General features: G+C 32.6%; 4 protein-coding genes across 4 annotated transcripts; 2 read left to right on the top strand and 2 right to left on the bottom strand.

Moving 5' to 3' along the window:
* Positions 1-315: 315 nt before the first annotated feature.
* On the bottom strand, positions 316-4,466 carry LOC128184370 (uncharacterized). The gene is made up of 3 exons (XM_052853813.1): positions 4,142-4,466; positions 1,465-1,693; positions 316-1,181 (listed from the first exon to the last, which is right to left on the bottom strand). Exons 1-3 carry the CDS (start codon positions 4,196-4,198, stop codon positions 940-942), a joined length of 528 nt encoding a protein of 175 aa, XP_052709773.1. The 5' UTR covers positions 4,199-4,466; the 3' UTR covers positions 316-939.
* Positions 4,467-10,468: 6,002 nt separating this feature from the next.
* LOC128186128 (conodipine-P3-like) lies at positions 10,469-11,904 on the bottom strand. The gene is made up of 3 exons (XM_052855861.1): positions 11,781-11,904; positions 10,976-11,152; positions 10,469-10,745 (listed from the first exon to the last, which is right to left on the bottom strand). Exons 1-3 carry the CDS (start codon positions 11,784-11,786, stop codon positions 10,536-10,538), a joined length of 393 nt encoding a protein of 130 aa, XP_052711821.1. The 5' UTR covers positions 11,787-11,904; the 3' UTR covers positions 10,469-10,535.
* Positions 11,905-13,708: 1,804 nt separating this feature from the next.
* LOC128186129 (uncharacterized) lies at positions 13,709-15,554 on the top strand. The gene is made up of 2 exons (XM_052855862.1): positions 13,709-13,866; positions 13,993-15,554. Exons 1-2 carry the CDS (start codon positions 13,804-13,806, stop codon positions 14,266-14,268), a joined length of 339 nt encoding a protein of 112 aa, XP_052711822.1. The 5' UTR covers positions 13,709-13,803; the 3' UTR covers positions 14,269-15,554.
* A 3,473-nt stretch (positions 15,555-19,027) lies between these two features.
* On the top strand, positions 19,028-20,387 carry LOC128184546 (uncharacterized). The gene is made up of 3 exons (XM_052854080.1): positions 19,028-19,173; positions 19,296-19,557; positions 19,679-20,387. Exons 1-3 carry the CDS (start codon positions 19,111-19,113, stop codon positions 19,933-19,935), a joined length of 582 nt encoding a protein of 193 aa, XP_052710040.1. The 5' UTR covers positions 19,028-19,110; the 3' UTR covers positions 19,936-20,387.
* Positions 20,388-21,034: the final 647 nt, after the last annotated feature.

Genomic DNA, 21,034 nt, shown 5'->3' with positions numbered 1-21,034 from the left:
TTCCTGAATATCGTTATGCCATTTTTGTAAAAATTGATCTCTTAACCTTTGGTTAATAGTTGTCTTAATCCAACTGGAGTTATAATGGTACGATTCATGATCACACCATAAATTTGAAAGCCCGCATTTATCTAAAAAATTTTTTAAAGAGCATAGCCATGGATTTAATATTTGTCCCTTATCAAATTATATATTCATAAGTTGGTTCATTCTTTAATTTGATAATAACCAACAGTGAAGAATATAATGGAATAGATAGTTTTAAAACAGATCTGAGAGAATGATTTAATGAACAAATATATAAAAATTCAAAACACAATTTTACAAAATTTTAATGCTTGATTTCAATGTCAATATTAAAAGAGTCATTGCATAACATCACGGTTTTCATATAACAATACTAATAATTAAAACAAAATTAATAAAAAAAATCATCACATGAAAAATGAATTTGATGAATAGTAGAATGGAACCATTGGGTCAAATGTTGGTGCATTTTAAATTCACTCATTCGCAGTACACCTGTCTTCCTGGTTGCCCTTTATTTCAATGTTGCAGTACTTGGTGTTAATGTTCTGTTAAAACAGTCACATTTGTCCATTTGCCTTGGCTTTTAGTCCTTTATACTGACTTCAACCGTTTGTATTTACATTTGTAATTACCTGCGTGTGCATGACAGTCTGTAACTCTAGATCTGTCAATGAAATTTGCATAAATTTACATGTCATGTCAGGGAACGGTTGGCAACATGTCGATCACTTCCGGTAAACAAGACAGGTAAATTTCAGTACTAATACAGTAAAGATCTGTAATGCGTCCTTAATGAAACAACTTGATTGTTGGCGGAATAGACAGATTTTCCTTTAATTTCTGTACATGGCACACATAGTATATTACAGACCTTTGTTAGACAAAAATAACGAAGCAAACACACAACAATCACGTCTTCAAACTAGATTTCAGTTGTGAAAATTTCCAGAGTTTAATGTTCGTCATCAAAATCCCTTCATATTTACTGTCGTCTGCTTCTTCTTCTTCGTCTGGAAGTGGCGTCATCACTGCGAGAGAGCGGGACTTTGGGATTGAAGGTATCGGTGTGAGAGATGAGGATGAACAATTTATGTAGTCCTCAAGTTCCTCAATTGTCTCTTCGTTGATGTCTTCCACCGAACTTCCAAATTCTATTTCAAAATATAAAGAATTATTTTGAATGGATAGAAAATTATGACACTTTTTAATATCACAAAAAAACTGGCTCTTATCATCAACATTCTCTTGACAGGCAGTAGCTGTTATTTATCGAAATAATTCAACGATCATACATATAAACATGATGTTTAAGCAACGAAAGTAGACAATGAAAAACAACATTTCGTTGGGTAAGTAACTGAATCCCTGGAAAATATTAAAAGATTTCTTTGTTTGAGAATGTATACGACGTGTCATGGTGTCACTGATATCTACCTTCTGAGGACCCAATGGACCCCATGCTGTCGTTCCGGTGGAGCTTGTTATAGGACGGGGCGCTCTGCTGTCTGACCAGGGGAGTCGCCATGGCAGCGAAGTCCGATGTGGACACGACTCTGGCCCCCGTACTGGGCCGCTGTTGTCGGGACTTTGTCAGATTCCGGATAGATTCGTTAATTCCGATCAATTGTTTCATTAGTTTAACATCTTGTGTTCTCATTGCTTTCTACAATGTAAAATGTGCACGTGTATTTTTACACTGAAATTAGTTTTATATTGCATCATACATGTACGTGCAGTTTACACAATAATTAATAATTATGACAATTAATGACAACCCTATTACTGACAGCCATAATTAATGACAGCCCTATTTAGAATAAATTATTCTAATTTCAGGAAGAGCCTTTCTTTCAAACTTCGTCACTAATAAAAAGCGAGCATCCGTTTCTAGAGTGAATTAAAACAATGGGGAAAACAGCAAGGGCATGCAAGGGTTGTGAAGTAAAAAAAGGAAGGAGGTGTTTCGTGAATTTGTCTTAAATGGCCGCTTTGCAGCAGATGTTAATGTGTATTGTTGACAGATGTATATTATATACACCCTCAATGCTTCTGGCGGTGATCCCCCAGTGCACCAGAAACGGAAATGTTTGTACAGCACAAATCTCCCCAAATTAAGGTGAACAAAGTATTTCTGTATCACCCGATATTTTGTTTTACGTAGATGTTTTTATGTCAGTAATCATCGGCTGATGCTTGCAAAACACGAGTTTTCCTTTTTTTCATTGCTTTTGTTACTTCATCGGACTAGGTATATCAAAAAAGATTGTCTGATTTTGCTCTGCTCACTCATTCCTTCTTTTATATTCTAGCAAACAACTGCTTATTAAAGTGAAGTTCTATTTCTTTAAGTCACTGGCCAAGGTGATGACAATGGAAGTGAACGATATCATTGCAAAAGACATATTTAACTTTAAACGTCAAGGATTATTGTGGAACCTATCTCAATTAGCAATAAATAGACTCACGGTAAAATGCACAATCTGGATATAATTATACGGAAACACGACAAAGACAGACATTTAATTCCATGAGTTTGTTCAAGGAAATTGCATGAGTCTTGCTTTTCTAGCGTGGGGTAATACGTGGTGTCATCGTATGGAAAAAATATTTTTTAAAACGGTCCAGACAAATTAGACTGGAATGTAGATAATTGCAAGAGAAAATTTTTGAAGTAAATTCTTTTTAATATGTTTACCCCCTATGGAATAAAACTTAACATTGGCAAACATAACAGGCCGATCACATCGGTAGACTAATGGAGCAAATTGAAAATCGCATGATTAACAAGACTTTGAACTTCACGTTTTGGAGTTTGACTTTTTGATAGTAATAGGCCAAATCTGACGCATTTACATTATGTTTTTGATTTATTTTTTTTTAACCTAAATAGCGCTTCACGAGTTAAAGATTGTAATAGGCCAATCCGACGCATTTACGTTGTGTTTTGATTTGTTTATCTTTCATAATCTAAACAGCGCGTAACTAAATTGACAATTTCATTCAGTTTAAAACTCTTGTCACGTTGGGTTTGTGTGAAATGAAATCAAACAATATGAAGTTTTCGTGCGTAGAATATTATTAGATTGTTTGTTTTAATGTTTGTTAAATAACACAGCGTGTAGGCATATAAGCAAACTTTTCTTCGTCATATTTAACACACTGTGTACCGGTTTTATAAGCGCTGCAGTCGGGCTTTATGTGAGAAATTAAATTTGAATTATTCTCAAGATGAAAGAAATTGATTCATGTTTGTGATGTTTCAATAAAGAAACGTTTTGTTCCGAAGGTCATTCACACAGAATATATTTACCCAAGGAAATTTCCATTGATGATCGATTAAATACATAACTCGACCCAAAGATCAATTCAGAACTCTAAACACCTTGGAAAACGTTAAAAAATAGTAAAATAGACAGGTAATGCTAGGCAAAAATTTCGAATTCGAAGACATTAACTTCAGAAATGTTTTTAACGTACATTATTTATATCTATATATTGTTACTTTTAAAATTAATTATTCAACACAACTTTACCCAATTTAAGAAGTTTTTTTATTCAAGTATCTGTATAAATACTTTGAAAAGGATTGAACGGCAGCCAATATGCCTATTTTTTTTTCTAATATTATCGCAACTTTTTATGTATAGTCTGATAAATATTACATGATTGTCTCACGACATTTTATGATAAGACTTGGTACTGACATTTTTCATGCTGTTCTTTTATCTCTACAATCAAAAGATCTAATTCAAAATATTTTTTTTCAGAAATTGATACTCAGCAAATACATGTATTGATTCGACATATTTTATCAGGCAGTTATGTTCAGTACTGTATGTAATCAATGTTTAGAATTGAGTGGCGAGTCCGAATGATAAATTCGTGTTATCTATCGGCAAGCATTGTAGTGATACAGAAAATACACTGTTTTTTTCTGCTTTGAAAATGTAAAAAAAAAATTCTCTTTTGATATGCTATGAATAAAATCAGTCTCTAAAAAAAATTATTCATCAGTATTATTTGTAATTAATAGTAAGCTTGATAATGAAAGTCACTGTAACAATCTCTCGTATCATAACAAACGAGTAATGTACATGGGCATATATCTTACCAAATCTGATTTTAAGGAATCCAACAACAGAGAAATTCGATCAGCGGGCGAATCCATGTTTATCAAAGTATAAAATGTAATCAACAATGTCCATGCACCAATATAGATAGAGGATCATCCATTTGCACCTGAATACGAACTGTGTATTTAGATTTCACCTGTAGTATAACGTTCGGCGTTATGGACCACCAGTAGAAGCGCTGGCTTTGTTATAGCACCTGTATTCTCTTTGATTGACAGGTGTAAAATACACTTTCAGATTAAACTACCTGCACAGGTTTCAACGTAAGCCGGTAATTAAAGTTAATGGTTTGTAATTGATGAGAAGAAATACGGATATATGTGACTTTCCCACCCTTAATTAAGTGTGTTGTGGTATAGGTATCGGGCTGGCGGGAGTTGGTATTGCAGGATAGCGATCTACACACAAATAATGAAAATGTACAGACTTGCACTTTAATTCCGGTAGAGAAAAAGAAAACCCGGCCGTTTTAGGGTGAACAAATGAGGTTTAATCCGATAATTATGGAGGAGTCGCTAATCTATGTCGTCTAATAGATCACGATTACAGCTTACACGTTTAGGAGACGTTGACCCAACATGTACTCCGATACGGTGAAGGCAAAGAGCAAGATAACCTATTTCGGATTATACTGTATGACCAATTGACTGATTCAGAATTTATTTGATCTAAGTAGGGGTATGCATCGCTTTTAATTTATTGTCCATAAATGATTTTAATGCAATAGGTTTTCATTAGGCAACTATGCATCTACAATATTCCCTCAAAAACTCGTTAAAGCAAGAGATTGGTTGTATTTAGGGTAAAGAGCTCACAATTTTCTTTGCAATTTTTTAAAAATCATTTTCTGGAATCCATGTATTCTGTCTTCAATAAGGTTTATTTGTTTGCCGATGCATCATAGAAATTGTGTCATGCGCTCTTAATTAATACCGAAGTTGCAGGTTTTTTTATGTTTATAAAAAAAAAGACCTCGTAGGGAAAAAAAACAACAATTACTATCAATTGGCGATGGTGTGTTCGGCCATGCTGTATGGTGGCAGCTTTCAAATAATGTATTAGCTCAATTTAACATTCATTAAATACTTAGTAGTCAGTCTGCCCAATTTTCCATTCTTCATATCAATTTCTGCAAAACCTTGTTGCACGCTTAAATTTATAGAAGTCAACGTCGCAACCTTGTTGCGTAATTTCAAGTCGTATTATTAGAGTTATCAAGGACGGTTTCTTTTGCTAGATCTTAGCTGTTCTCATTTTTCGCCCCGTTTTGGTGCTTATCCAGACAATTAAATTAAACCCTTTAAGACAGCAATATCAAGACAGACCGTGGGAAATACATTTATGTGGGGTTCTCTGTATTTTTTAACTAATAATGATTTTGAACCCATATCCCTATATTATCAATTTAAACTAAAATTATGATTATGATTCCGAATACCGATGTTTCTAACATTAGGATAACAAAACAGATTCATTTCTCATTTGCAATAGCTGAAATGACATAAACCGTTTTTAGATAAAATTTGATTGAACGTAATCTGAAAGCAAACTTATGTACAATAATATATAATTATTTCTAATTACTTAATTATTTCTTGTTTTATACATCATCATATTGTCCTTCGGTTGTCACACTTTTCGGGAATACGACATATAAATGCATTGCGAAAGTTTTTATCTCATCATTGGTATTGCTTTGATATTTAGTCAATTAATGAATTTAAGGTCATTTAACTTTAGGAATTAGTATTTGTAGTAACCTGGTCAGCAGAACGGTATGGCTGAGAGACAACCTGCGGTTTGTTTTGCAGTGTCTCATTGCTACTTAGGATTGCTCTAAAAGTCACTTTTGATCCAGGATATATAGGTTTGGGTTGTTTTTAGAGTTATTACTTGCAAGCATCAAACAGTATCGCTCTGCATTGGAAACCATGTAGTATGTCAAATATTATTAATTGTGAAGAAGTTCCAAATAGGTGAGGCATACTTAAGTATAAGACCCGATTATTTTTGTTTTGAAACGAGCTTTATTCTGGGTGTCTTAATAAATACATGTAAATTTCAACGGAGGAATCTGAGGTGTATTTTTTCTTTCCTCCCAAAATTGAAATTAATAAATACGGGAGTGAGATTCTCTCTTATAAAGGCTTCCTTTAATTAGGCAATGTGTTGATCAAATAGTTTCAACTGAAAGTTACTCAAGGTAACGTTAACTGGTTGTTGTGGCATTTCACAAGTTATCTCTCTTGATTAATTAACAAGTGTTATGGCTGTCAACTAGGGACCAATGGTCGATAATACAACTTTTAATGATAATTTCGAAGTTCAGTGTTCGAACCTTTTTTATCGATTATATAAATCTAGATGTTGTTATTTTCATTCAGTCGATTTTTATTTTACACGTTAGCATACACTCATTAAGTCGGATGTTTATATTAGAACTGGATACCAATTCGGTATTGTATGTAATTTTATGATTGTTTTGATTTGTGGGTTTTTTTTTTCTTCATACTTGTCCTTCTAATACTTTCAGAGTCTTATAGGAGGAAGTCCCAGTTGTGTGGGGGGGGGGGGGGGGGGGGGTGTTTATTTGGTATTCATGGACCAAACGAAACATTGTTTAAAAGAAACAAAATTATTGTCCAGAACATTATTTGAATATACTAGATAAAAACGATATTCAAACATGTGTTAGAGCATTCATTTTAAGTATGACCGTAGAATGTGCTTAATGTTAATTGACATTTCTCAATCAGATAAAAAATGTTACAGTACATTTATGGTATGACTACTATCCTTGAGATTTGATTGATATAGACAAATACACATCCATTTTACAAAAAAAATTGATTGATAAACATAGAACATATTGTTCACTATCCACCTTACAAATGCCGATATAACGTTCAACAGAATTGAATTTTAAAATGTAATGATAGCTCATAGTGATAAAATGTGCAAAGATGTCCTGTGTGTATGTACCATTACTTCTTACATTTAAGAAAAACTGACAATTTTCGATTTTTTCGAAAACCTTTTATGCAGTTTTCAGTTTCGATTTTAAATACCATACCGATGTTTCTGAATTTATACTTCAACCCCATTTTATAACACAGAAAAGTTAACTTTACTTGAATCGTGTATCATTGAAAGATGTGCTGAAAAAAACATTGTCCAACTTGCTTCTATTCAAATATAAAAAGAACCAAAGAACTTTTAAATGATTAATTAATGAGGTCTTTAAACATTTTGATTTTTTTTTTTAACAATATATTTTTACGAAACATTTCTTTTCCTTAACAATAATAAAAGTTGTTAATCTTGTGTTTAAAGGTAGAGTTAGGCACAAACACTTTAAACATGAAAACTGCTGGTTTGAAGAACAAATGTTAAAACGCTGTACTACATTAAAAAATAAAACTGAAGATTAATCTGTAAGGTACATGTATATCAGGTAAATAATCTGCAAGGTCAAGATTTCTTCTCGGAAAGAATTACAGACTGGAGTTATTTTTGTTCCAGACTGTTTTATACTTCTTGTCTTGGAATAAGTTTCATGCTTATTGACTTTCACCAATCAGATTACTCGAATTATTATTGCAACATGATTGATACCTTGATATTTGATTCATAAACCTTAACAAAGGTAAACATAACCTTCCAATGAGATATTACTCCACTAACTTTTTGTGGTTAAGTGCCACACCAAGGGCGTTGGGATAAAAATAACAATAGACGCTTTACAATAAACAAACGGAACTAAGTGGCATTGTTTTGATAGAAACTTGATTGATTGAGAATCAATAAATTTTGCATGAATTTGCATTAATTTTTCTTTCAATTTTAACTGTCTAATGTTTATTTGAGAAGCAGCGATTCACAATTCGCAGACAAGCAGCAACTTTAAAAGAGAACTTTCTATTTCGTAATTAGCATTTGGACCTAAAGAGAATTTGTCCAAAAAGAATGACTTGTTAGCTCATATTATGAGTAAAGTAATAACTAAAATAAACGTTAAAAATTGTGTACGATTACAAATTTTCTAATTATATATTTCAAAATTCTGATAATCATAACGGTTTGCATTTGTTTGAAGTATTGGAACAAAATTGCAGAGCTCTATGCTAGCTATAATATCAAATAATTTCATTGTGTTACATCCAGACGTTTTGTCAATTGATCCTCCTTTAAATGAAAATTTAAATAATTGACATATTACATGCTATATTTAAGTAGTAAAAACAGACAAACGCCAGTTGTTGTTTAGTTTTTAAAGAAAGAAATATGGTTTGAATCGCTTCATGTATTCAACAAATAGTATAACGTGGACTGCTATAACAGTATTTATAATATTAACACAATATTAATAAAAGTTCGTCTTAATTGCTTCACTTTTATTCATTTGACGATGTGATCTACATATTATATTTTAAAATCAGTATAGCTGGTATATGAATATTGAATTTTTATACATGTAATATAAAATGCACGAATGATCAATAGAGCAGTTTTCTTTTTTTCTCTGTAAAAAAAATGTACAATTTTTAAGTATATACAACTATAAAGTATACTGAGAAGTAGTCTTCCTCACAAGTTTTATTTCTTTATATTGGTTTCAACTTTATGTTTTTCAACTTTGCGGTACATGTGGAATTAATTATATATAGTATGCCTCCATTTTACCAATTTCACCTTATACAATTTTTGATACCAACACATATTTTTTGTGCAAATTTGTTAAACCCTTTGATGCAGAACTTTCATTTTTCTATGTCTTTAATTAATTGAATAATGCAACTCATATAACCCTCGTGCGTCATATCTTATATTTAGTTAAGGTCAAGGATTATATCATTAGATTGTTCAATCATACTATCATTCAAAACTGTCAATGTTAACTAAAGTTTTACGACTTTAAAGAAGGCTTATAAAAAAATCTATAAAACCCCCGATTCTGTACATTTCTGTAATTCCTGATTGACATGCCATGAAATCAATCAGCCCTTGTTTGATCTTTATAGGCAAATGTTCGTTTTTCACTTTTTAGGTAAACGTTTAACACAGAGAAGGTGATATGTTTGACACGTGTATGAAACAACACCCAATCTTATAATTAATTTCCTCTAAAGTATTCTAAAGATCTGCGACTTAATTCAATATGTTAACATATACATGTATCTCATGTATATTTTTTTTACAGGTAAACGCATATCTGTTCTTATTCTTGTGGAGGAAGAGGGTACATAAAGTTCGGTATCATAGAACATGCATATACAGTTTAAATAAACATATTCTACCTACAAGATATTAATGCAATTGTTTCCGAAATCATTAAAAAAAAAAAAATTATTTTAAATAGCAAATATTTTAACAACACAACATAATAATAGTTCTATTAAAAAAAAATCTGATCTGCAAGATACAACATTAAATGTTTAGACATGCATAACTTAAGGCATTTTTCATTTGTTCTATATTTTAATGATTTGTGCTTCACGAAATTAATAATTAGCACATCGACACGAGGTTGCTGTGTATCGATGAATTGAATTTTGGGCTGTAAATGTCATTAGTTGACAGCCTTGCATGTTTTATGGTTGCGGTTAAGGGTGTGGATGAAGAAAACGTAAACGATAATTAATTATAACGACTTAAATGTGTTATACAAAAGGCTAAGCAGGTTTTTGCTGACAGGTTACACTAATTTTTTAACATTGATAGATAACCTGCAAACACAATCCTAGAAGTGTTTAAAGATGTCATATTTGGTTAAAGGTGTGGACATATTACCTTGCTTTTATCAATTAGGCTAGAGTATAATATTATGTACAACTAATTTTCTGGCTACAGTATCGAACGAAATTTAATATGATGTCTTTTAGATCCAAATCCTATTTTGAATTTTTCTAAAATGTATTCAGATATTAATTGTAAATGTCCTCATATTTCACATTTAATCAGACGGCCAGTAAGTTGTGTGGAAATTTGGTTTATGTTATTTGTTACTATTATCACCAACTTTCTAAAAGCAGTAACATACATTGTGGTGTTAACGTAAAGAAATAATAAATTAAAAGGATTGAAAGGTTTATAACACATCTTTATATTTTTTTTTTTTATTTTTTAGAAAAATTTTTTGTTCTACAAATGTACGTGAAACAAATATTGATATTTGTATTTTACTGATGTAGAATACAATATTATAGATTCAGTTATTTTTATTTTTATTGAATATGTTGAGGTTCAAGTTTATGTTTCTTACAGACCATTTTTACTATTTGATAAAAAAAAGAAACCAACCGAAATGTATTATGTAAATGTATATGTAAGAAAGATATAAACGAAAAATGAGTTTTGAATACATGTAATTTTTCATGCCAGACATTGGCTGATCCAGGGTTCTGAACAGTAGGCTGGTGCTGTCTCGTGGTAGTGGAAGTAGGCCCCGACCCGTACAGCGGACCAGAAGATCTCTGCTGAATGCTGGCAGTTGACCAGTCGTTTCCTACCGGTGCAAGTGGCTAACATGTGATTCAGAAACATCTTGTCACAAGTTGATCTGTCGTAACCGAAACGATGACCCTGTCAAATATATAGCATAATTAAGATATTTTTTAAATGATAACAGTATACTTGTTATTCCAAAGAAGTGAAGGTTTATCTTTGTTTCAAACACTTTTCAATTATATTTAGATGACAAAAAATGAATTTGTTTACGGTGTTTCTGAAAGATGTCAACAGTTAACAATTGCATTACAGTGTTTAAGTCTTATGTGTATTAGTTTAGCAAAATACTAGGACAGTGTTCTTACACAATCGTAACAGACATCGTGTTTATTACAGGAAGGCGTGAACTGGGCCTCGTAGTCAAAGTGAAGAAGGGGAACACTGCATCCATCAACGGCACCCGAGGGGGCGTGGTCCATGCAGAAGTCACCACCATACACACTTCCGGCAAATACCACGAGTAAAAACAGGTAAACAGAGAACTAAAACAAGTTAACAGTCATTGAACTTAAACTCCTTACATACTTATATTTATATTTACGAAGTAAATTACTAATTGATCATGTTTAAAAATATAATTATTGTCAATTTGTTCCATAGATAATGAATATAGTTACATGTATTTTCCTTCTACCTTCTGTTTTGTGTCTGGAAGGTTTTTTTCTCAAAGTACATATCATGTGAACAAGGAATTTGCTTGTATGATACATATATTGCCTTTTCTCGGTTTTTCACTGTCCAAAAATGATTTCGTCGGCCGTAATTTTTTGTGAAAATTTAAAATATTGTTTATAAGCATTTTGATGATATAAATCTGTTTGTTTTCAACTAACTATTGTTTTGTTCGTATTTTCGTATTTTGGATACCCACACCTGAATATATTAAAAGAAATTTAAATTGATGAATGTTTGGTATCATAAATAAAAGGGATAATTTTCTTTTGCTTTTGACCTTGAGTTTAACCATAAAAAGGGAAACAACCAACAGGCGCTCTCGCCAAATTTTGATGCATCAACCAGTATGCAAAGAAATTTTTGTAAAAGGGGTCTGTGGGTTCAATTTCCGTTGCTCATATATGTGATTTTAAAGGGTGTAGTGAACCGTCTTACCTGCATGATTTGGTCGGTTTTCTGAACAATGAATATCTGTCACAATAAACCCTTATCAATATCAAGTCCGAGCCTTGGCATGGTGATTTCAGTACAGATCACGCATTATATACCAGCCAATTACGCGAGTCAGTATGATATTGCTAAATTCGATCGGGCAACTCGTGAGTATTATATATCATCCAAAATACTCTGAAATACATAGACAACAGTTACAAACTATAGGTCTAGATAAATAGCAAATTACACGTCAGGAATCAGCAGGTCAAGTTAATCAAATTTACAATTAATTAAAACTAAATCAGATCATTTATATTATGAAAATAAAGTTTGTGTATTTTTACAAGTTCAGCTCAAAAACCAAAAGTTTAATAAACTCATGCAATATCAATTTGCTCCATACTCAAGCAAGAATTCAAAAACATGAATTATTTAGTATGTAAACTAAACATATTCATCTGTAATTTTGGATGAAATAAAATTGCAAATTCATTTTTTATTTGTTGATCGATGAAAAAAATATTCCTCTTAAAATTATAGTAATTTAAAAAAGAATCGGTAGATATCGTGGAAACCATGAATTCATGCACATATGTACACAAGAGACAGTATGAGAAGATTATGGACACAATAAGTCTACATTGTATGTGTACATGTTGGTCTTGGTGAAGCATATGAAACGTGAGGAAGTAAGTCAGTGAGATAATAAGTTCTGTATGTTTGAATGGTGTACTGGTTGAACTTATAATTATATTCATTGACTTGTACGTCAATGTTGATATAAATGATTTCTATCATAAGAGAATGTACATAAATTTCAACATATCTGATCATCATATCAATTAAAGATTGAATGTATGTAATGGAGTACGATTTCTTTGTGCATTTTGAAATATCTTTAAATTGATCTATAATGGAGATTTTTGATATATCACGTCGAATCAAGGGCGTCGTATCAAGGACATAGTTTTTTTTTCAATTTCATGATATGAGATTATCATTCTTATATGTCAATACCTGATAATATATATATTTTAACATGAAATTGATTTCTAGAATTTTTTTTTCATTTTAAATTCCTTTTTAATTAAACTATATCAAAGAAATCGTATTCGAGAAAAAAATTAAGTTATGATGGATAACCAAAATTTTGTTAATTTTCTAAAGGTTATATAATTATAGTTTGAATCAATCATTGTTTCTTGAACTGAAATGATCGATATTGAACTATGGTGTAAATCTTCTTCAATCGATCATTATTTCATAAACTGAAATGACCGTTACTGAACTACATGTACGTGTAACATTTCTAATTATAAACTGAAATTTCATCGTACATGAGTACTACTTGTATAATTATATTATGTATGCTCTATTATGTAGATTTGTGGTCCATATACTGAAAACACCAAGAAACAAGCTTGATGGCCTCCATTCACAAAATATCGGAATGTAATCAGATTGAAAATTACAATCATAAATACAAAATGCAACATCAAAAACTTGCAACGTTTAAAGAAGGTTGCAGACAGAAGGTCGTAAGGAATAATGTATATGTTGCCGTTTCGTAGACCAAAGATTATCAGACAATCACTGATTGGAGATGATTGTATTCGATCAGCTGCATCTAATCTTTTCAGAATCAGTATTTTGCCTTCAAAACTGTTACATGTCAGTCAGACCCTCTTGTCAACAACTTGTAAACAGTGTTTTGTCCAAAAACAGTAAAGCTGCGCTTTATGAGATAACAACAAAAAAGAGCCTTTCAACGCGTACTTTAAGCGCCTAGAAAGAATAACCTTACGGTGAAAAAAGAATTTTAAGTCCATTGTTCGTTACTTAAGAGACTGGGCTGTACATTGTGTATTGGACTTTTAAGTGGTAGGGACATCTTATCAGATTAAGGGTTTGCCCAATAACATCTATAAAGTTGTGGGATCGTAGAAACAATCTTTAGAACCCGCGATACAACCAAAAGAGTCAAACGACAAGGAATTCTGTTCCTCTAACAATAACATTGACAATGGAATTTATCTCCGCTACTGACAGAGTTAACGCTGCATTTGCCACACTGCAGACTGAGTTGGTAAGGAAGTTTCAAAATTTTGCAATTTTCGAATTATATAGCTGAAAGACGTTGCTTGCGTTTTGATGCAAGAATTCTTCAGAAGATTAAAGTAGAAATATTTTTCAAACAATTCTCTTTTTTCAGAGGGAAATCAGAACACAAGATATCAGTCTGATGAAGCAGTTATTGAGCATCAATGACTCCATCCAGAGACTGTCCAAAAAGAAGAGCGACAAGTCTCGTGCAAGGAGGATGACACGTAAAATTTCCCGCAAACCCACCCTGGCGGAAATCGAGGACGAAGACCAGACGTTCAGCAGGAAGGACGAGATCACACTCCTGACCAACATCAAACTGTGGAAATACTCCCAGTCCGACGAATCAAGCTCGGGATCGGAATCCGAGGTCTTGTCCGAATAAACAGATCCTTCTGCCCGATCAACAATTACCTCAACCGACGAAGGTTGTGTTTTTCTACCCAAACAGATGCAAAAGAACACCTTTTCTCGACAAGTCAGTTTGGAGGAATTCACGCCGGATTAAGAGAATCGTCTTCATCGGACTCGTGTCTGTCATGTCATCGTTTCTTGTGTCTGAGTTTTCTCTCATTGCCTTTCATTGATGAAAGTTGGGTTTCGTAATGAAGGCGAATGACAGAAGGCCAGCGCTGGCTCACAGCAGTTAATTCTCAGTTGTGAAGAGTACTTTACATGTGTTTGTGTGTCCGTCAAAGTATTTTTGTTTGTTTCATGTCTATTTCTACCATAGTAAAGTCTTTTTTCTTTGCTAGTTGTAACGTAAGATACGTGTAATATACAACGAAGTCTGCCAGTGACGGATCGATGCAATATTTATTTATTGTGCAATTTTGTTCTGGGAAGGGGTGGGGAAGGAGGGGTAGGAAACTGGGTTGGTTATACAATATAGTGGGTTTTAAATTTCTATGGTTAAAAAAAGAAACAAACTAAAAGAAAAATATTTTCGATAGCTGTTCAACTGTTTTCTGACGTATACCCGTTCGGCTCTTTTTTGCTTAATCTGTCTTTAAAAACAAATTTTGACTTGTGAATATTAAAAGTATTTTTAACAATCTCTTAAAGCCTTTTTGGAAATTAAAAAAAAAATCATTTTTTTTAGGCAAAGAAAAGGCTACAGTTAAATTTTAAAAGTTCATGCAACATCTTTAAAACTAAACTTTTGATGGAAAATATTATCTTTTTATTTAAAATACATGGTTGTATTTATTTGGTTCTATAAATGAAAGGTTTATAATTTTTAAAAAGGATTATTCAAATTATGTCTACAGTCTTAACATGATTTTCTCGTTCGAGGCCTATTTCGTAATTACGATTTTCTTCGAATATAGTAAAATACAATTTTACTTTCATATTTCTGAAGTAAGGGTTGGGCGGTAAGGGAACGGGGGTGGTTTTATCTAATGTTTAATTTAAAAAAAATAACTACACAAAACTGTTTTGATACGGAAGGGGGCGTATGATTTTGATATCAGTCTTTATGTACAATGTTTACATGTACACGTTTAAATTTTTCTCTAGTTATTTTCTCCTCTAAAATTCTTTATATTTCTTGCTTATTTTTACCTTTTGGCGATATCTATTGTCTGATTATGAAAAGTCATTTTCCATGAGTATGTTTATAATTATGATGGAATTGGATTTTTAAAAATAAAACTTTTTTAAATTTCTTGTTGATTTTTTATTGGTGGAATGGATTATTTCATAGTTCACAAGATTACTTAATTTCATCGATGGATACACTTGGTGAAAATTCGTGTATTTGCACACCAACATTTACATTCTTGGTGTAGATGTGTCCTTCTCAAGGACTTATTCATAATGATACCTAGGCCTCTCTCTCTCTCTCTCTCTCTCTCTCTCTCTCTCTCTCTCTCTCTTCAATCTTTTTTCAAGTCATAACTTAATATTTAAACCTGATATAGTAGATATAAACATTGTATGTAATAAACTCTATAAGAAAATGTAAGACACTTGGTTGGTAATTAATATTTTCCGCGGTACGGAGATTAGCGGAAAATAATTGTCTTGTTGATTCGAGTAGAAAATTGTATCCCTACGAGTCACGTGGTGACGAGAGTATGATTGGTGTTCGATTAGCACGAGAAATCAGTTCTAGCCCGTCTCCTGACAAAGACGCATCAAATTTTCATCAATGATTTTTTTAAAAGATTTTTTATCAAACTATAATTTAGAAGCTTAAAACATGTTCATATGTTGTTGCAAAGTCCCTGCACTACCCTCGAGACGGCTCGCATTTGCGACTTTGACATGGTTTGGGACACAGGTTTCCAGAGATTTTTCTATTTAATAGTTTTTTATTTCTGGTTTTTTCTGGCCGGTCACGTCGTCGATGAAAGGTTCAAATATTTGTTAAAAAGGGTGAGGCAGTGATTTTTTATATTACATTATATGTACATGATAAAATTTTGTATTGTTCAGCTTAAAATAAACTTCCGGCTCCCCTGTATGCATTTTGGGCTAGTCGGCAAATATATATTTGCTTGTCATTTTTGTAAGAATAGATAAGACTACTTCTTGCATACTACTCAGTATTATGAAACAAAGGCTTTTTTCGGTTTGCTCATTCGCCATTATGTCTTTATCTAATTTTATTCCGCTTTCACCTGTCCGTATCCGGGGTTTTTTTTTCGTATGTACACGATGGAGAGAATGTCTCTTACATTAATCCATACAATAGTTTATTACAAATGTAACAGCAATGATTGTCGAGATGAAGACACATCACAGAGACCTGGTTTGTATATGATGAATCACAATGGGCCATATTCTTTAACCTCTTTTCTCTGTACTTTTCATAATAAGCAATGCACATCAATTAATTTCGTCATCATACCACTTTCTTTTAATTCTAGAAATTATGACTTCCTTTGGGCCATTTAACAAAGTATCATATTCTTTCATTCATTCAGTAAATGCTACACCAATTAATGATTTTTACTGACAAATATGTATAATTTTGACCGTAATGTGTGGGCATTTCCTTTGTCATACATGAAATCAATTAAATTGTTGTAAACGCCGCATTAATTGTCAAGGGGTATGCTTCATTCACATTTATTAAAATAAATTAATTATTATGCACTCTTCTATTTATAGTAACGTCGCCATAAAAAACCTTGTAAATAACACAATAAAAGAGTTTTGTCTCAAATCTAAAAATCTTTGTACTACTATCTCGTTGTTCGTCACTGCCCTCTTTTCTGTTTTGAACCAACAAATCTAATGGTGTAATTTTAAAAGAAATAGCATTTTTATTTTGTCTGTTAGACGATTTTAAAGGACAAAATGTGAGATATCACATGCGGGGTTTTTTATATACATATTTTTGGGGGCGTTTTTTTTTTATAGATAGTGATAAATAATCTATAATGTATGAAACATAAAAATAATGTTACAACGCCGTATTCGGTATTTACATGTACAATGATTCTGAAACTCGTAGTGATTTTAGATTTATTCTTCTAAATAAATGTGCTTTAGAAGACAGTCCCTGTATTTAAAGAGAATGATACTTCGATTCGCTGAAATATTAATTACTGGTTTGTTTTTAAGTTACGGTTTCCACAAAAATTTTATTTTGGCTTTTATTCAGAGGAGGTACATAAGTTGGACAGTGGTAACATTGGTCATTTTGAAAATTTCAACATATTCTGTTAAGTTTGAATTCGAATTCGCAGTAATATCAAGTTCAATCTTTGCATTTAAACTTTCGCCTATGCTGAAACTTATGTAAGTCTTTAATGAAATATAGGTTTGAATAAAGTTAAGATCATTTAATGATGAACAGCTTTCGATTAGTATTCCGGAGCGAAATATCTCAATGTCGGTTGTACGCAAACAATAACTATAGGTTTGACTTTTCTTAAATTTATTTTTATTCTGACAGTATTTGCCATCAATCAGTTATTGAACTATGAAATGAATAAATAAATCCTTTCTTTATTCTTTTAAGGCCATAAAATATTTGAACATAATATTTCATATATCGGTCATTGTCTGTGAGACATTTCAGGCGCGATAACTGTGAAGACACTGTTTAACTGCTGTTGAACTAAAGTAAGGCCTGCAGCATGTCAACTGACTTAATTACTGATCAATCAACCTAATTAGGATTTTAACAATGATAACGCATTTTATTACAGTACAGGACGTGTGTATTACCATGGATTAGGAAGTGAGTGAGTTTTTGTATGAAGAGTATTGGAGCATTCAGTGGCCACTGATATATCACTGGGTGTGCTTGCTGCCTTTGAGAGAACATTTTAGCTTTGTCACGGTGAAACGTGTTACTGAAGGGCATAATGATCTTTTAATAAATTACGAAATTGAAATCTAAATGATCATTCACAATTGTATATCACTTTTTTCATTCATTTTCTAATTTCTAACTAGAAAATCGTTAATTGGAAAATTAATGTACAATAAAATAATATTTTTTTAGAATACAATGATCTGTGAATGTGATAGTTAAATCAGGGCATAATTACATTTAGCAAGAAAGTACGTAGCTATAGACAAAAAGTAAGTAAGCAAGATAGTAAGCAAATAATTCTTTACAGTGAAATATTTAATGTAAATAAATGTAGTTTATCATTTAAACCGGCCAAACTGATTCTCGCTTTCTTAGACTACAGTTTACATTTGTATTTGATTAGAATTAGCTGGCAATTCTAAGACTATTGTTTCTTGTTCCTTTGTTTTAAATACATTTTTGATTTTGTAATTATGATTTTATATATTTAAATAATACTTTTCCAAAAATTATCAATTGATTAAAATTTGATAATCAAATTAAAACAATATCAAACGATAATATCAAATACGACGTATCTTCAAAAGAGACACTGCTTGAATACATATCCCACTCGCAATTGTTATAGCTAGATTAATTATCATTTCAGTTAGCGTATAGTTGTCATGAACTAATTTCCATTGCGCGGTGACGATCTGATACATTCCCGTCTTATCTTTAATCTTCCGTATATATCACAAGACAACTTATTAACTGTTATATCAGATAGGACGGGAGGCGTGGAAACCTCGTCACAGACATTTCATTCGCCAAACGCTGTGTCAACACAGGCGCTTAGATCTATAAAGGCAGAAGGTAGCGAGGTCTGACACTTATAAGAGTTTTCATATTTGTCACAATTACCACTGGAACTATTTCTAAGATATTCTGTTGTGCTCCGATTTTCATTTAATGGATATGGCTTCCTCAGAAGAAAGGATCAGTCTGGCTCTGGCTTCGTTGAAAGCTGACTTGGTACGACCTCAAATATTCGTTTACCTGTCGTGTTTTTATTTGTTTTGCAATTTATGCGAATGTCTTTTTACAAAACGCTTTCATGCAGTAGTTTTCATTGAACACTTTTGACTTTTTTGCAGATGGATATGCGGAGTCAAGATGTCCAGTTGATGAAGCAGTTGATTGCTATTAACACAACCATCAGCTCCATGTCCAGTAGCAGACGACCAGCGTTTCCTGTCCACAGAAGCGCCAGCTTCAGCGTCATCAACAAAGCTCACCCAGACACGTACCAAAACAGACGATGCTCAGACAGTGCCTGCACCACCAGAAAAGTACTCACAAGACACAACAGCGAACCTGTGCAGACCCACAGCAGCTCCTTAAACTCTAGCATGGAAGGTGAGCTTCTTTTCTGTGTCATTTTGATACATAAGAATCAATGCACTCTTTTTAATCAACTGAATTATCAAAATATTTTTTTAACAAATCAATAAAACTGGAAAATTTTGCTTTTTTTCAGAGATCGACAGTAGCTACGAAGATCTAGCTGGGTCTGACTATAATGATAGTGACAGTGAATCGTTCACCACCTCCCCACCATTGGCTGTCTCTAACCGCCGCTCTGTCAGGAAAACGTCTCTTTACTTCATGAGGCCTCTGCCAGAGGAACACGATGGCCTTGACGAGAAAAAATACCATGGGATTCTAATGAAGAACATCAAATTGTGGAAATACTCTCAGGAATCTTTAGACAGTGCGTACAGCACCGGAGATTGACGATCTCATTGCTGGCGCCGTCTGGTGACGCAAAAAATCGCTGCAGAACTCTTCTGCATCCGAAGGAGGAAATAGTAAGCGCTGTAATTAGTAGTTGATGAGCCGTCCGCGTAGTGTCGCTAATGCAGAAGGTGAAACTGAAGTGCCCCTGTCTCATATATCACAGTTTAATCTGTCTCCTAGTGAAGGCAGCTGCTCTAATGGCACGAAAAGCTGTACATGCACCGCTTATGTAACACAGCTTGCCGAGAGAATGCGTACATTAAGGTGAACTTACCGAGATGTTAACATGGACTGAACGTTTCGTTCGTGAAAACAACGTACATGTACCATTCCATTGACTATTGTATGATGTACAGTATTTGTTAGTCAGAAGATGAAATCGATTCTGTCGATATTTTTATACAATTGTTGATTTTTTTTATTGGTTTGTTAAAAGTAATAAAATCCCAAAAAATGATTCCATGTTTGATTTATAATTTATCTTAGTAAGATTGTTTGCTTTCGTATTTGTGGTATTGAATTACAAGGAATTTGCGCAACTACAAAAGCGGATAAGAAGAAGACCCATTGAGATTTTCGTTTAAAGAGTACTTCTTTCCTGTCATGGCGTCACTTTGTAGCTTTAATTGCTGAGCTGAAATTCAATTCTATTTAGAAGTTGATGTTTCGCTAAGGAAATAAAGGACCTAACCTGTTCAATCTTTACAGAAACTTTGAAAGGTAGATAAAATTTACCTTTTACAAATAGATTTTGTCTATCTGCAAAATCTATCGACGATAATTATATACATTTACTTAGTATTTAACAAAGAGAAGAAATTGCCTATGTTACTTTAAAACAATTTGTCATGGGCAACGGTGAATGAATTATAACTAGAACAGATAGCTTCCGTGGTTCACTTTTTTTTTTTAAATGATTTATCATGGTTTTTCAATTTGATGAACGTGTGCATTATTTTCTCTGCTGTATTTGCTGTGTGTTTGCTGTATTCACATTAAAGACACAGCACGCATAATTATTCTGTATTGAAAGGAACAGATTTTTTAGTCCATAAAACGTTGAAAAGAAGTTTCCCCTTTGATAGCTTAAATTGTC

Source organism: Crassostrea angulata, chromosome 5, assembly GCF_025612915.1.
Source record: "Crassostrea angulata isolate pt1a10 chromosome 5, ASM2561291v2, whole genome shotgun sequence".
NCBI lineage: Eukaryota > Metazoa > Mollusca > Bivalvia > Ostreida > Ostreidae > Magallana > Magallana angulata.
Note: the sequence above shows the minus strand (reverse complement) of the source record. Positions and strands in the feature narration are given on the sequence as shown.